This window comes from Hyperoodon ampullatus (assembly GCF_949752795.1).
Source record: "Hyperoodon ampullatus genome assembly, chromosome: 15".
NCBI classification, from domain to species: Eukaryota; Metazoa; Chordata; class Mammalia; order Artiodactyla; family Ziphiidae; genus Hyperoodon; species Hyperoodon ampullatus.
In genome coordinates, this window is record NC_136928.1 from 70,348,993 (window position 1) to 70,365,486 (window position 16,494).

Here is a 16,494-nt window from a genome sequence, read left to right on the forward strand (position 1 = left end):
ATGAAGTGTACTAATAAACTAAAATCCCCTTGAAACATTCTTCTATCAGTGTATATTTTCTGTATCAATCTTTTCTTTAAAATAGAGATATAACTGACATATAACCTTGTATTAGTCTTAGGTATACAACATAATAGTTTGATATATATATCTATTGCAAGATGATTACAGAATAAGTGTAGTTAACATCCACCACCGCACACAGCTACAAATTTTTTAAATATACCATTCTTAACAGCAAGCTTCAAATGTAAAATATCAAAAATTATAATGTATACATAAAATAGGGTTCATAATGAATAATATTTTAAAATAATTCATTAATAATCTTCTTTAAGAGAGGTCATTTGCAAAAATATTCTATGCCCTGTCTAAAAGGACACTAAACCTTTCTGTCCAGAACAGACTTCTCAACAGTTTAGAGAATGACTCTGAAATGACTTGAATATTAAGAATAATAAAGGGGGAAAAAAAGACTATGAGTAATTAATGGCTATTCCTTCAAATATAAACTATCAGTGTTACTGTTATCAATATTTCATCTCTCAACATCTTGTGGATCATCTCCTAAGAACATTATTTATTCACTCATTGAATCAAAGAAGTCACTGTAGAAATACAGAAAGGTTCAGAAATACAGTAGGATGCAGAGATGCTTCAGGCTGAACACAGAAGGACTTATAAAAAACTATTTAAGGGGCTTCCATGGTGGCGCAGTGGTTGAGAGTCTGCCTGCCAACGCAGGTGACACGGGTTCGTGCCCCGGTCCGGGAGGATCCCACATGCCGCAAAGCGGCTGGGCCCGTGAGGCATGGCCGCTGGGCCTGCGCGTGCGGAGCCTGTGCTCCGCAACGGGAGAGGCCGCAACAGTGAGAGGCCCGCATACCGCAAAGAAAAAAAAAAAAAAGAAAAAAAGAAACCATTTAGGAAAATAGACTATTAGAGGCCTTCCCTTGTCTCTAGCATTTATTCATTCAGCATATGTTTATTGAGTGCCTAATATGTAACAGACACTCCACTAAGATGTTAGGGAAAACAATCACAATAACGATGCCATACATTATTAGCCTGCCTGCCTATCTATCTGTCTGTCTGTCTATGTACTTACCTGGGAGAGCACTTGTGTGTACACTTACATGTACCAAACACTGTTTAAAGTACTTTCCCTACATGTATTTATTTAATCCTCCTAAAATCCACACAAGGTGGGTATTATTATCCTTTTTATAGATGGGAAATTAGAAACACAAAAGATTAATTAAATTGCCCAATATCACATAGTCAGTAAGGGTGGAGCTGGGGTTGGAATCCATACTCTTAACCACTATATTATATTACCTCTTTTTGTTTACCTATAACCAAACTGCCAAGACTCTGCTCTCATGGTACTCACAGAAAAGAATGAGAACTAAAAAAATTGTACAAATGAACTTACTTACCCAAAAGAAATAGAGTCACACATGTAGGAAACAAACTTATGGTTACCAAGGGGGAAAGTGGCAGGGAGGGATAAATTGGGAGATTGGAATTAACACATATATAAAACAGACAACTAATAAGGACCTACAGTATAGCACAGGGAATTCTACTCAATACTCTGGAATAACCTATACAGGAAAAGAATCTAAAAAAGAGTGGATATATGTATATAAGTAACTGACTCACTTCGCTGTACAGCAGAAACTAATACAACATTGTAAATCAACTATACTCCAATAAAAATTAATTAAAAAAAAAGAAAAGAATGAGAACAAAACAAATAGGAAAAGAGTACATAAAGATACTGAGGAGCGGAATTCCCTAGCAGTCCAGTGGTTAGGACCGGTACTTTCACTGCTGAGGGCCCGGGGTTCAATCCCTGGTCAAGGAACTATCCCACAAGCTGTATGGGCCAAAAAAAAAAAAAAAAAAAGACACTGAGGAAAACAGAAGAAGCTTAAAAACAAAAATGCAAACACGATAATTAATACACTTATATGAGAGGATGTTTGAACGGGAGTAGGAGGGAATATTCAGGGAGCAAAAGAGCTCTTAGAAACTTAAAATGGAAAGTAAACAAAGGGATTGAATATAAGGTGGAAGAACTAGTACAATTAAAATAGAACAAAACAACCACGAGGTGGAAAACAGGAGAAACAATAAGAGACTCAGTCCAAGAGATCCATTATCTAAGTAAAAATACTCTAGAGAGACAGGAAACAGAGGGGAGCAAAATATCGAGAAGCAACATGAGAAAATGTCCTAGAAGAGTAAACTACAAGTTTCTGTATTGAATGAATGAAAAAGAATCTATACCAAGGCCCATAGAACATGAGGAGATTAAAGAAAAGATTCTAATAGGTTGCAGGGAGCAAAAACATGTCACACACACAGGCTCAGATGCCAAAACAGCAATCTATCAATCATGTGTGAAGGCAGAATAAAGGCAAATTCAGGTGCGCAAGGTTTTAAGCCATCCATTTCCCACGCACTCTTTTTACCCGCACTTTCTGCATAAAACACCTCAAGACTGGCTTCATAAAAGTGGAAACATACAGGGTAGGGGTTGGGAGAGGCACAGAATTCAGTGCACCAGAAGTGAGAGGAGAGATAAATAAAGTGCTCAGGATCATAGATTCCAGGGCAGCAGCAGTGTAACTCCCCTAGAGGACATCGGAGAAAGAAGGGCTTCACCACAGTTGTCCTTCAGAAAAAATTAAACTGGTAAAATTATCTAATATGTTCAAACATACTGGAAAAAGATACAGCCTTCTATCAGAGTTCAGGGATAAATTAATGACAGCCACAAAGAAAATAAAGGCAATATGGAAGGGAAAAAACTACTAATTCTAGTGAAAATTTAAAAGGCAGTCAGGAAAAGAACTATCATCACACACTATATGACTCAGTGATGCTGGACAGTATTTACAAAGTCATAAAGATATAAACAATGATAATTGATTTAATCCCAAATTATGATATAATTATGTTAGTCAAATGAGAGGAGGTGGTTTGGGGATGAGGGGAAGGAAGAATAAGAGCTAAATTCTCATTTTCTATTTTAAAAAAGTCAAGACATAACTTGAAAAAACTAAAAACTCAAGAACTATCATTTTTAGTATATTCTTACAAATACAGTCTTTATACAAGAAGAAATAGTTAAGACTACCTCTGGGTAGTGATTACCTCTGGGAATTAGATATCATGGCCATGGAGGAACCGGGCTGCTATTTTTCAACCTAAGCCCTTCAGACTTCAGTCTGAAGAACTAAAGAACTCTCTTCGAGCTCTCAATGCAGGGGGTCCGGATTCGATCCCTGGTCAGGGAACTAGACCTCACATGCGTGTCGCAACTAAGAGTTTGCATGCCAGAGCTCAGGAGCCCGCCTGCCGCAACTAAGACACAGTGCAACCAAATTAAATAAATAAAAAATATATTTAAAAAAAAATTTTAAGGCAAAGTAGAGTAAAGGGATCTCTTTAATGTCTGACTTCGAAAAGCCAGCTAGATTCTCATAATTGCTGCTGCCTTCAGTCCGCTGTGATATGGCATTTTGATTGAAGTACATTAAAAAAAACCAAAAATCAAGCCTCAAACAGATATGTAGTTGCAAAAAGCATTTTAATAGCTTTTCCAAGATACTACCTCAAAATGTAGTAAGTGGTAGTATCTCAAAAGTTAGTTGAGGGCTTCCCTCGTGGTGCAGTGGTTGAGAGTCCGCCTGCTGATGCAGGGGACACAGGTTCGTGCCCCAGTCTGGGAAGATCCCACATGCCGCGGAGCGGCTAGGCCCGTGAGCCATGGCTGCTGGGCCTGTGCGTCCGGAGCCTGTGCTCCGCAACGGGAGAGGCCACAACAGTGAGAGGCCCGTGTACCGCAAAAAAAAAAAAAAAAAAAAAAAAAAATTTAGTTGAAAATATCACATGATAACACATATGTAGAATCTAAAAAAATGATACAAGTGAATATATTTACAAAACAGAAACAGACTCATAGATATAGAAAACAAACTTATGGCTACTGAAGGGGAAAGGTGGGGTGAGGGATAAATTAGGAGTTTGGGATTAACAGATACACACTACTACATATAAAATAGATAAACAACAAGGGCCTCCTGCATAGCACAGAGAACTTATATTCACTATCTTGTAATAACCTATAATGAAAAAGAATTTGAAAAAAATATATAACACATATATTTTATATATATTATATATATCATATATATTTTTATATACATTATATATATTATATATATTATATATATATAAAAAAACTGAATCACTTTGCTGTACATCTGAAACTAACACAACTTTTTTCTTTTTTTGGCCATGCCGCGTGGCTTGTGGGATCTTAGCTCCCCAGCGAGGGACTGAACCTGTGCCCTCAGCAGGGAAAGCTCAGAGTCCTAACCACTGGACGGCCAGGGAATTTCTTAACACAACATTTTAAATCAACTGTACTTCAATTAAAAAAAAAAAAAAAAGTCGAGGGACCTCCCTGGTGGCACAGTGGCTAAGAATCCGCCTGCCAATGCAGGCGACACAGGTTCGATCCCTGCTCTGGGAAGATCCCACATGCCGTGGAGCAACTAAGCCCGTGTGCCACAACTACGGAGCCTGCGCTCTAGAGCCTGCAAGCCACAGCTACTGAGCCCACGTGCCACAACTACTGAAGCCTGCGCGCCTAGAGCCTGCGCTCCTCAACAAGAGAAGCCATCGCAGTGAGAAGCATGCACACTGCAACGAAGAGAAGCCCCCGCTCGCCACAACTGCAGAAAGCCCACGTGCAAAAATGAAGACGCAACGCAGCCAAAAATAAATAAATAAAAATAAATTTATTAAAAAGAAAAGTTAGTTGAGAATCTGAACATGGAATCTTAAACTTAAAGGTATAGTTATTAATATGACAATAATCCTATCAGAAATATCTTTTAAGTTTTGGGAAGCTGTCAAGTGCATGATGGCAGGTTATCAAAATTCTTACTTTCACTTAACAAAGTTGATAAAATCGTATCTTATCATTTGCAATAAATACTGTAAGTTGTTTCCCTTGAAGTGTCAGATTTACTTCATACATTTTGAGAAAATGTCTGCAGAATATCCAAGACTGAATAACTAGTTGTCTGTAAATCACTTTCATGTAAAAACAGTACACCATGAAAAAGCAGAGTGTTCAGCTTGTATCTCAAGCAATGGTACTTTTCCTTAAGATACTTCTGTATATTGTAGAAATGTTTTACATACACTTCATATTTTATCACATAGAATATTGTAAGATGTGTATTAAAGAGCTGGGAATTAATGAACTGTGTAGGAAATTTTTAATTGAAACGAGTGTTTTTTCCCCCTGCAAGTTCAAGGAAAGAATACAGTAGTTACTGGTACAGAGTAGTGTCACTACCTCAATTCCTCCTAAGGTGCCAGTTTTGCCTACCATTGCTTTTGCAGTATCGGTGCAAACTCAACACAGTGAAAACAGTAAATAGTATCTTACTATTATTATGAAAACAGTTTTGACCTCTAAAGGGCCATATTTTGAGAAGCACTGGGAAAGAAAAAATTTATGGACACTTACCTGTTTCTTTTGTTCAGTGGGAGACAAACATTTGGCACCAACCTTCTGAGCTTCCTCAAAAAGGCTGTCAACAAAATATTCACAATTTGTTTGTTGATTATCACTAAGAGGTTGGTGGTCAGATCCTGTTTCACAAACCCTATACACACACACACAAAAGAAAAAGAAGCACTATTAACCATTAATTCTCTTAAAAATTTACACAAATTGTTTTAGTTAAAGGATCTAGAACTGACATGCTACCTCCACGCCTGCAGTTGAGACTCTCTTCTGAATTAACACAGGAGATATGTGGCCTCGGGAAGTCGTTAACACTTGTGGTCCAGAGCAGGGTTTTCTCAACTTCAGTCCATTGATATTTGGGGAAGGTTAATTCTTTGTTGGGCAGGCTGTCCTGTACACCATGGGAAGTTTAGCAGCATCTGTGGCCGTTAACCACTAGACGCCAGTAGCATGGACAACCCCCAACCCCCCAGTGTTATAATAATAAAACACATCTTTAGACAATGCCAGATGGCCTCTGGGGGTGGGATGGGCAAAACTGCACCAGGTTGAAAACCACTGGTCCAGAGTAAAAAAACGTGTTCTTTGTAAAGCTCTCAAAATGGCTTTAAAGGGGGTTACTATGTACTTTGTGGTAACACAAAGCACTCTTGAAACTAAAGGTGGTAAGGTGTGAGGAACAGTCATAATCATAGTTTTGCTCCTTTGCACACTTCAGAATGAAATTTCCCACTCAAGACTTTCATCTGTAGTGGTTTAATACTCTACTGGGTTTTTTTTTTCTTTCTTTCTTTCTTTTTAAATTGAGGTACAACTGACATACATTATTTTAGTTTCAGATATACAACATAACAATTCAATGCTTGTATGTACTGAAAAATAATCACCACAATGTCTAGTTAATTGTTAACATCCATCACCATACACAGTTACAGAATTTTTTCCTTGTGATGAGAACTTTCAGGATTTACTCTCTTGGCAACTTTCAGATATGCAGTACAGTGTTATGAACTAAAGTCTCCATGATGTACATTATATCCCATGACTTATTTATTTTATAACTGGAAGTTTGTACCTTTTGACCACCTTCCTCCATTTTGCCCGCCCCATCTACTGTTTTTGTATGTGTATGTGTGTTTATATTTTGTCATATAAGAAATATTACCTAAGATTTTGTTTGATAAAAGGATGGTTTCTGGTTGATCTTTTCTAAAGTCACATAGAAAATTCATAAATGTACTGAGAGATAATTTCTCAGATTTCTCAGATAATAATCAACACTTCTATAGTTCTTACACTGTACCAGGATCTGCAAGGCAGATATTTTTATCCACATTTTATAGATAAGGAAAATGAGTCACAAAGAGGTTAAGTTACATGTTAGAGATTACACAGCTAGTAAGTGGCAGAAACAGAATTCAAACCCTGTTAATCTGTCTTCCAAGTCTATGCTCCTAGCCATGATACATTATAAAGCCTCTCTTAATAGCTAATATTTACTAAGCATTTATTAATCCATGTTAGGAACTTTTCTAAGCGCTTTACATGTGTTCACTCTTTCAATCTTCACAGTGACCTAAAAGGCACATATTGTTTTGTTTTGTTTTTAACATCTTTATTGGAGTATAATTGCTTTACAATCGTGTGTTAGTCTCTGCTTTATAACAGAGTGAATCAGTTATACATATACATATGTTCCCATATCTCTTCCCTCTTGCGTCTCCCTGCCTCCCACCCTCCCTAGCACATATTGTTTTTATCCTCATTTACTAGGTAAAGAAAAAGCTTAAGCAATTTGCCCAAGATCACAAAGCTATTGGTAGGCAGAGCTGGAAACTGAACTCAGGCTTCTAATGCCCCTACTCTTTTTCAATTTATTTATTTATTTATTATTCATGTTTGGCTGCGTTGGGTCTTCATTCAGGGTCTTCATCCCTGAATGGTATACTTTAAATGGATGAGTTATATGGTATGTGAATTACGTCTCCACAAAACTGTTAGAAGTCCTAAGTTAATTTTACTCTTTAAACTCAGTCATTCAGGGCTTCCCTGGTGGCGCAGTGGTTAAGAATCTGCCTGCCAATGCAGAAGACACGGGTTCGAGCCCTGCTCTGGGAAGATCCCATATGCTGTGGAGCAACTAAGCCCGGGCGCCACAACTACTGAGCCTGCACTCTAGAGCCTGTGAGCCACAACTACTGAAGCCCACACATGTAGAGCCCGTGCTCCGCAACAAGAGAAGCCACCACAATGAGAAGCCTGCGCACCGCACACACAATGAGTAGCCCCTGATCACCGCAACTAGAGAAAGCCCACGTGCAGCAATGAAGACGCAACACAGCCAAAAATTAATAAATGAAAATTAAAAAAACAAATTAGTCATTCAACTGGGGCTTCTGTGGTGGTCCAGTGGTTAAGACTCCGTGCTTCCACTGCAGGGGGCACGGGTTGGATCCCTGGTTGGGGAAGTTCTGCAAGCCACAAGGTGTGGCAAAAATAAATAAGCAAGCAAGTAAGTAAGTAAGTAAGTAAATAAATAAATAAATAAATAAGCAAGCCATTCAACTTATTTCTGTGTAGAAAAGAGTTAACGTAGCAGGCCTAACTGTTGCTATCCTTTTTACTTTTCTCATGAGTATGGAATTTAAAAATGTGCCTAGTCCCCAGTATAAACCCTAGGCTCATTTCCAATGAACTTCCCTGGTAGACAACATCTCACACGTGCTATATAACTTATTACTGGAGGAATTAAGTGTGTGTCCTGGTGGCTGCACTGGGCAAGGACTCTTACAAGCTTATGCCTGGTTTCCCCTGGACTTCACCCCCTTGCAAAGTATCTTTTCATTGCAATAAAGCTTAGTCATTAGTATGACTATAGGCTGAATCCTGTGAATCCTCTAAGCAAATCATCACATCTGGAGGCAGTCTTAGGGGCTCCTGACATAACCTCACAATTATATACTTAGTATCAGATATTTATAGAAAACAGTAAGTACTCTAGTGAAAGGATAATAAATAGTATTTGTTCGGTATAGAAAGTGTTCACAAAGTATTTGTAAACACCTGTCTCCTTAAATGGACTATGAATGAAAGATATTTACCTTTTCAAGTATTTAAAACACAGAACATAATACAAAAATAAATATTCCACTTCAGAGAAGTGAGAATAAAGAATTTTGTATTAATAAGAACGACAGACTTTGCATCTACCATTTATTGGGTGCCTGCTATATGCTAATACGACGCTCGGTGCTTTAAATTGGTTATCTAATTCTTACAAAAACCTTTCAGGTAACTATGTACACCTCCTCCTTTTTAGATGAGATATTGAAGCTCAAAGAATCTACCTAAGTTGCTCAAATGCCAGAGAAGTAGTGTTAAGACAGAGATGGGATTCAAACCTAGGTTTATCTGATTCCACTATATTTCCACTATGAATTCAAGATGGTATAACACAAGAGGCTAATGAAGTAATAAATAGTTACTTTAATTTCCCTCTTAAATAACAGAAATAATATGTGGGCAGAGAGAAATTTAACACTTAAAAAAATTAATCACAAAAAGACTTAAAACTTGACTAAAATCCATTTAATGCAGCTATGGAAGAAAAACTTTAAAGTACATTACTATTTGGTATTTAACAGATAATCATCATGAAAACTTAACTAAGTCAGTGAAACGTAAAGAGAGAGAAAGACAGTAACAAAAGCATTAATAACAAAGAAAATGCATAAATTAACTCACCATTCTTCCTTTATACTTTCAAGATTATCTACTTCTTTCATTCTCTTTTGCCTTACTGTAAAAGTAAAAAGAAAAATAAGGTAAAGTTCTTAATACAGTATTTTAAATAAATTCATTCCAACATATGCATTAAGATTCTTTACCATTAAGTTATTATGTACTCCTAAAGTAGGTCTTAAGACCCCTAAAGGGGTCTTCAGAACAAGTGACCTAACTCAAAGCTGTCACTTTCACTTAAAGTAAAGCAATAAAAAGTAAATTTTGGATTTGGATAATCTGACAAAAGAAAGATTTCATAAAAGTTATGATGAGGGGAATTCCCTGGCGGTCTAGTGGTTAGGACTCTGTGCTTTTACTACCAAGGGCCCACGTTCAATCACTGGTTGGGAAACTAAGATCCTGCAAGTGCTCGCGGCCAAAAAAAAAAAAAAAAAATTTATGATGAAAAATAATGTATGCTTTGGTCTAATAACAAACAAAAGTGAATGTCAACATTTCACTCAATCTCCAATACTAACAAAATATCAAATCAATATAAACTCATTCTTTTTTTTCCAATGTAGATGATTTTTATTGTCAATATTTTTTTTTTAACATCTTTATTAGAGTATAATTGCTTTACAATGGTGTGTTAGTTTCTGCTTTATAACAAAGTGAATCAGTTATACATATACATATGTCCCCCTATCTCTTCCCTCTTGCATCTCCCTCCCTCCCACCCTCCCTACCCCACCCCTCTAGGTGGTCACAAAGCACAGAGCTGATCTCGCTCTGCTATGCGGCTGCTTCCCACTAGCTAGCTATTTTACATTTGGTAGTGTATATATGTCCATGCCACTCTCTCACTTTGTCCCAGCTTACCCTTCCCCCTCCCCATATCCTCAAGTCCATTCTCTAGTAGGTCTGCAGAGTGAAGTCAGTCAGAAAGAGAAAGACAAATACCGTATGCTAACACATATATATGGAATCTAAAAAAAAAAACAGAAAAAAAAAAAAGACCAAAAAACGGTCAGAAGAACCTAGGGGCAAGACGGGAATAAAATAGAGCTCCTTCACAACAAGAGGAGCCACCTCGGCCAAGGACGACCCCGCAGTGCACAAGGCGGCAGCGCATCTGCGTCAGGACGGAAGCCTGAAGGGGGAGCCGGAAGCCGGAAAGGGGAGCCGGAAGCCTGATAGGGGAGCCGTAGGGAGGGGCCAGTTTCAACTGCGTCACAATCGAATTCGGCCACACAATTGCGTTTTTGCTGAACCAGCCACTACGACTCTTAGATCCCACTCTTACAGTTTGTACTTGAAGCAGTTTTGAAGTCGATTTTGACCGCGATCCTCTCTCACTGCGCAGGCACCGGTCCGATTCTACCAACCCTTGGTGAGAAATGATCTCGACGGCGGAAGTGGTGGAAGCAGAGGAAAGGGAGGTGCTAGGCCGCTAGGTCAAGCGCACGCGTTCGGAGGCCAGGAAGGAGGCGGAAGAGGGTGCCCGGGGGAAGAGGCTGAGCGAAGGGTTTGAATTTTCTCGGAGAAAGACAGGCCGGCCACGAGGAGAAAAGAAACAAGCCGCAGCAACATCTAAGCCCTTGAAAGGATCCCGAGAGAGGGGGGAAGGGAAAACAGCAGCCACCAGCGCAACCACTTGTGTCTTCTGGCCCTTCCCACCTCTCTTGCCCCCCCGCCACCAGCCCACGCTGCCTGGGACTTGAAATCTGTGGCCGAAGGACCGTCACCACATAACGTCAAGAATAATCAACCACCCTCCCTTCCCAAACCCACCCAAATTCACTCATCCAGCGTTTCCTTTTTTTAATCCACTCAGAACTTTTTTTCTAAGACCCCCCCATCCCTACATGGAGTTGGGTGGTGGGGGAATGAATACTGAGTTGGCCTTTATTTTTTTTAAGGAGACTTTTTGATCCAATGAGGCCCCCCAAATAATTGAGTTTTGGGTCCTCTTGGTAGTTTTATTTTTTTTCTCCAAAATTTTAACCCCCTCCCCCCGTGAGCCCGAGGTGGATAAAAACCTCGATCATGGGTTCGGGTCCCATAGACCCCAAAGAGCTTCTCAAGGGCCTGGATAGCTTCCTTAACCGAGATGGGGAAGTCAAGAGTGTGGATGGGATTTCGAAGATCTTCAGTCTTATGAAGGAAGCACGAAAGATGGTGAGCCGATGCACTTACTTGAACATTCTCCTGCAGACCCGTTCACCAGAAATATTGGTCAAGTTTATTGATGGTGGTGGTTACAATCTTCTTAACAATTGGCTGACATATTCAAAGACAACCAACAACATTCCCCTCCTGCAGCAAATTCTCCTGACCCTGCAGCACCTACCACTCACTGTTGACCATCTCAAGCAGAACAACACAGCCAAACTGGTGAAGCAGCTGAGCAAGTCAAGTGAGAATGAAGAGCTCCGGAAATTGGCCTCAGTCCTTGTCAGCGACTGGATGGCAGTGATCCGCTCCCAGAGCAGTACCCAGCCTGCTGAGAAAGCTAAGAAGAAACGGAAAGAAGGGGGAAAGAGTCGAACCACCCCTCCTGAGCGACCGTTGACTGAGGTGAAGGCTGAGACTCGGGCCGAGGAGGCCCCGGAGAGGAAGAGGGAGAAGCCCAAGTCCCTCCGAACCACGGCACCCAGTCACGCCAAGTTCCGCTCTACCGGATTAGAGCTGGAGACCCCGTCTTTGGGGCCTGTGAAGAATGATGCCAGTGCAGTGGTGGTTTCTGACAAGTACAACCTTAAACCCATCCCCCTCAAGCGTCAGAGTTCCACAGCTGCCGCAGGAGTTGCTGTGCCCCGTGCAGAGAAGAAATACAAGCCACTCAACACAACACCCAATGCCACCAAAGAGATCAAAGTGAAGATCATCCCGCCACAGCCTGTGGAGGGCCTGAGCTTTGTGTATGCGCTCAATTCAGCCCCTGTTCCAGGCATTAAAATTAAGAAGAAGAAGAAGGAGGTGCTGTCAGCCACAGCTGCCAAGCCAAGCCCATTTGAAGGGAAAACGAGCACAGAACCGAGCACAGCCAAACCTTCTTCCCCAGAGCCAGCACCTCCTTCTGAGGCTATGGACACAGAACGTCCAGGGACCCCAGTTCCCCCTGTTGAAGTCCCAGAGCTCATGGATACTGCCTCTTTGGAGCCAGGAGCTCTGGATGCAAAGCCAGTGGAGAGTCCCGGATATCCTAGCCAGCTGACCCGGAAAGGCAGGAAGAGGAAAGGTGTGACCTGGCCTGTGGAGGGCAAAGTGAGAGAGCATTTCTATTTTGAATTGGATGCAACTGAACGAGTGAACGTGAATAAGATCAAGGACTTTGGCGAGGGAGCTAAGCGAGAGATACTGTCAGACCGACGCGAGTTTGAGACGGCCCGGCGTCTGAGCCACGACAACATGGAGGAGAAGGTGCCCTGGGTGTGCCCCCGGCCCCTGGTGCTGCCCTCGCCTCTTGTCACCCCTGGAAGCAACAGCCAGGAGCGGTACATCCAGGCTGAGCGGGAGAAGGGGATCCTTCAGGAGCTCTTCCCGAACAAGGAAAGTCCTCACGAGCCTGATCCTGAGCCCTATGAGCCTATCCCCCCCAAACTCATCCCCCTAGATGAGGAATGTTCTATGGATGAGACCCCATATGTTGAGACCCTGGAGCCTGGGGGAACCGGTGGCTCACCCGATGGGGCGGGCGGTTCCAAGTTGCCTCCTGTTCTGGCCAATCTTATGAGAAGCATGGGTGCCGGGAAGAGCCCCCAGGGTCCTGGGGGAGGCATCAATGTGCAGGAGATCCTCACCTTCATCATGGGGAGCCCTAACAGTCATCCCTCAGAGGAACTGCTGAAGCAACCAGACTATTCAGACAAGATCAAGCAGATGCCAGTGCCTCATGGACTCTTAGGCCCTGGTCCCATAGCCAATGGTTTCCCACTGCAAGGCCCTGGGGGCCCCAAGGGCATGCAGCACTTCACCCCTGGGCCTGGCGGACCTATGCCAGGTCCCCATGGGGGCCCTGGGTGTCCTTGTGGGCCAGTGGGTCCACATCTTCTGGGTCCCCCACCCCCTCCCCGGGGTGGTGATCCCTTCTGGGATGTCCCAGGTGACCCCATGTGGGGTGGCCCGATGAGTGGGGGACCAGGTCTGGGGCCATACCATAGAGGCCGTGGTGGCCGAGGTGGGAGTGGACCACCTCCTCCTCCATTCCGAGGGGCCAGAGGAGGTCGCTCTGCAGGAGGACCTCCAAATGGACAAGGGGGCCCTGGTGGGGGCATGGTCGGAGGTGGTGTGCATCGTCCCCATGAAGGCCCTGGTGGCGGCATGGGCGGTGGGCATCGCCCCCACGAAGGCCCTGGTGGCAGTGGCCATTGTCCTCATGAAGGCCCTGGTGGAGGAATGGGTGCTGGTGGTGTACATTGGCTCCATGAAGGCCCTGGACATGGGGGGCCCCATGGCCACTGGCCTCATGATGGCCCTGGTCACCGAGGCCACGACCATCGAGGGCCACCCCCTCATGAGCACCGTGGCCATGAAGTTCCTGGCCATGGCAGAGGGGGCCACCAAGGGCATGATGGAGGCCACAGCCGTGGAGGAGACATGTCAAATCGCCCTGTTTGTCGACATTTCATGAAGAAGGGTAACTGCCGCTATGAGAACAACTGTGTCTTCTACCACCCGGGTGTCAATGGGCCCCCCCTGCCCTAGGGACCACCTGCCCGCCCCGCCCACACTCCTGTGAACTGCAGCCTTGCTCCTTCCACCCTTTTATGGCTTCTGTGAGGCCCATTTTCCCCTTTCCCCAGCTGATGAGGAGCCGGCCCCCTCAGTGCCCACCTGCCTGGGTTCCTGGGGGTTTTCTGATCACTGGTGTGCATTGATGTACATATTTTCCTCCAGTATGGGGAGGAGAGAGACTGGACACATTCTGTACCCTGGACTGCTGAAGAGGAGACCTGGTTGGCTTCACTTTTTGAGGAGATTTGCCCTTTATGCCAAGTGCCTCTCTGGTATTACCCTTTATGCCTGAGAACCTAAAGCTGGTTATCCTGGAGAACACCTCTACTCTCCTCTTGTGGGTCCTCCACATGCACACAGAACTCTGACACGGGATCAGCTGCACTTATGAAATCATCCCCGCCAAATTCATGCTTCCTCGTGGGGTGTGGAGATGGTAAAAGGGGTATTGTGTATCCCACTGCACTGAGAGGACTCAGGCTGGATTTGAGTTCTGGAATACATCATCCCCCTCCTCCCCTGACACAGGCTTTACATTGAGTCCTTTCTCAAGTAAGACGTTGCAATCTTCTGTGAACACCCAAGTTTGCATCATGGGTATGCCAGGTTCAATGATGGCAAATTCACATCGGCATCCGGTGAAAAGTTTTAGCTGGCATAGGTGAGGCCACTGGTGGTGGTCCACCCTTGCCTGCAGCTCATCCTGGAAATTAAAACACTTCAGTGAGACCAGCTTTTCAACTGAAGCCCCGTGTGCTGGGCATGCCAGTCACACTACATGCACTGCCTCTGGGAGTTAGCACGCCCCTGGCGCCCATCTGGAACCTTGTGGGTGTGAGGCCTCCAGCTCCCTTGAATCAGCCACCTCTAAAACCCCACCAGGTGCCTTCCTGGGTGGATTCGATAAGATGACCTGCCCTCTCCCAGCCCTCTCCTTCACCTGTCTCAGCATCAGTTGTTTTCTATGAAAACAGTGGATTGGTTGGGTTTTGCGCAGGGTCTTGGGTTAGAGCCACAGTGGATTTGAGGATGAGTATTTTCTTTCTTCTTTTGGTTTTGTATATTTTGTACATTAATAATAAACAGTGGAAAGAGAAGTATTTAAGAAAAAAAAAAAAAGAGGAGCCACCTCAATGAGAAGCCCACGCACCACAACTAAGAGTAGTCCTCACTCGCTGCAACTAGAAAAAGCCCACGCACAGCAACAAAGACCCAACGCAGCCAAAAATAAATAAATTAATCAATTGTTTTAAAAATGGTGAGAAGCAAGAGTGAAAATAGTTATTGTTCGGGGGGGGGGGTAAAAAATTGTGGATTATTTTCTCTCTTTCCCAAACTTTCTGCAATACTCTTTTGCCCTTACAACAAAAATAATATAAGAAATAAGGAAACAAATCGATGTTTAAAAGAGCCCAAGCCATCTGCGCTTTTTTTTTTTTTTTTTGCGGTACGTGGGCCTCACACCATTGTGGCCTCTCCCGTTGTACATATACATACATACAGACCTATATGTGTATGTATATATTGAAAATTGGTTAGATGTAGAATACTATCAACCCTTCTGAAATAAAAACTGACCAAAATAAGTACATTACACCATTAAATTGATGTTACACATAAAATCATGTGCTAAGGACAGTGCCATCGGACAGATATTTAATTTTGTGTATCTTTTTAGGAAAGCAAGAGCATGAATATGAGCATCAATTGCAGAAAGAATGTTCATGCTTTTTATTCATTAATTTTCTTTCTATCAATCTATCATGAAAGAGTAATCGGAGGTTCTGTTAGAACTTTAATTATAAGAAAACATAGGAGTAAGGGACTTCCCTGGTGGTCCAGCAGTTAAGACTCTGCACTCCCAATGCAGGGGACCCAGGTTCGATCCCTGGTCAGGGAACTAGATCCCACATGCCAAAACTAAAAGATCCCACATGCTGCAACTAAAGATCCAGCATGTATCAACTAAAGATCGCACGTGCTGCCACTAAAGATCCCACATGCTGCAACTAAGACCTGGCGCAGCCAAATAAATAAAATAAATAAATATTTAAAAAACAAAGGAAAGGAAAACATAGGAGTAAAATCTTCAAGGCCCTGTGGCCTGTGTGCCACAACTACTGAGCCCACATGCCACAACTACTGAGCCTGAGCTCTAGAACCCGTGAGCCACAACTACTGAGCCCACGTGCCATAACTACTGAAGCCCACGTGCCTAGAGCTTGTGCTCCGCAACAAGAGAAGCCACCACAATGAGAAGCCCACGCACTGCAATGAAGAGTAGCTCCCAGTCGCTGCAACTAGAGAAAGCTGAGCACAGCAAGGAAGACCCAATGCAGCTAAAAAAAAAAAAAAAAAAAAAAGACACGTAGGGCTTCCCTTGTGGCGCAGTGGTTGAGAGTCCGCCTGCTGATGCAGGGGACACGGGTTCGTGCCCCAGTCTGGGAAGATCCCACATGCCGCGGAGCGGC

At 42.9% G+C, this 16,494-nt stretch overlaps 1 protein-coding gene across 1 annotated transcript; it reads left to right on the forward strand.

Annotated features, from left to right (window-relative positions):
* Window positions 1-11,332: 11,332 nt before the first annotated feature.
* On the forward strand, window positions 11,333-13,993 carry LOC307064312 (serine/threonine-protein phosphatase 1 regulatory subunit 10-like; the record flags this gene model as incomplete). The annotated part of the gene is made up of 1 exon (XM_079720793.1): window positions 11,333-13,993. The coding sequence occupies one exon, from the start codon at window positions 11,333-11,335 to the stop codon at window positions 13,991-13,993; it is 2,661 nt and encodes an 886-aa protein (XP_079576919.1).
* Window positions 13,994-16,494: the final 2,501 nt, after the last annotated feature.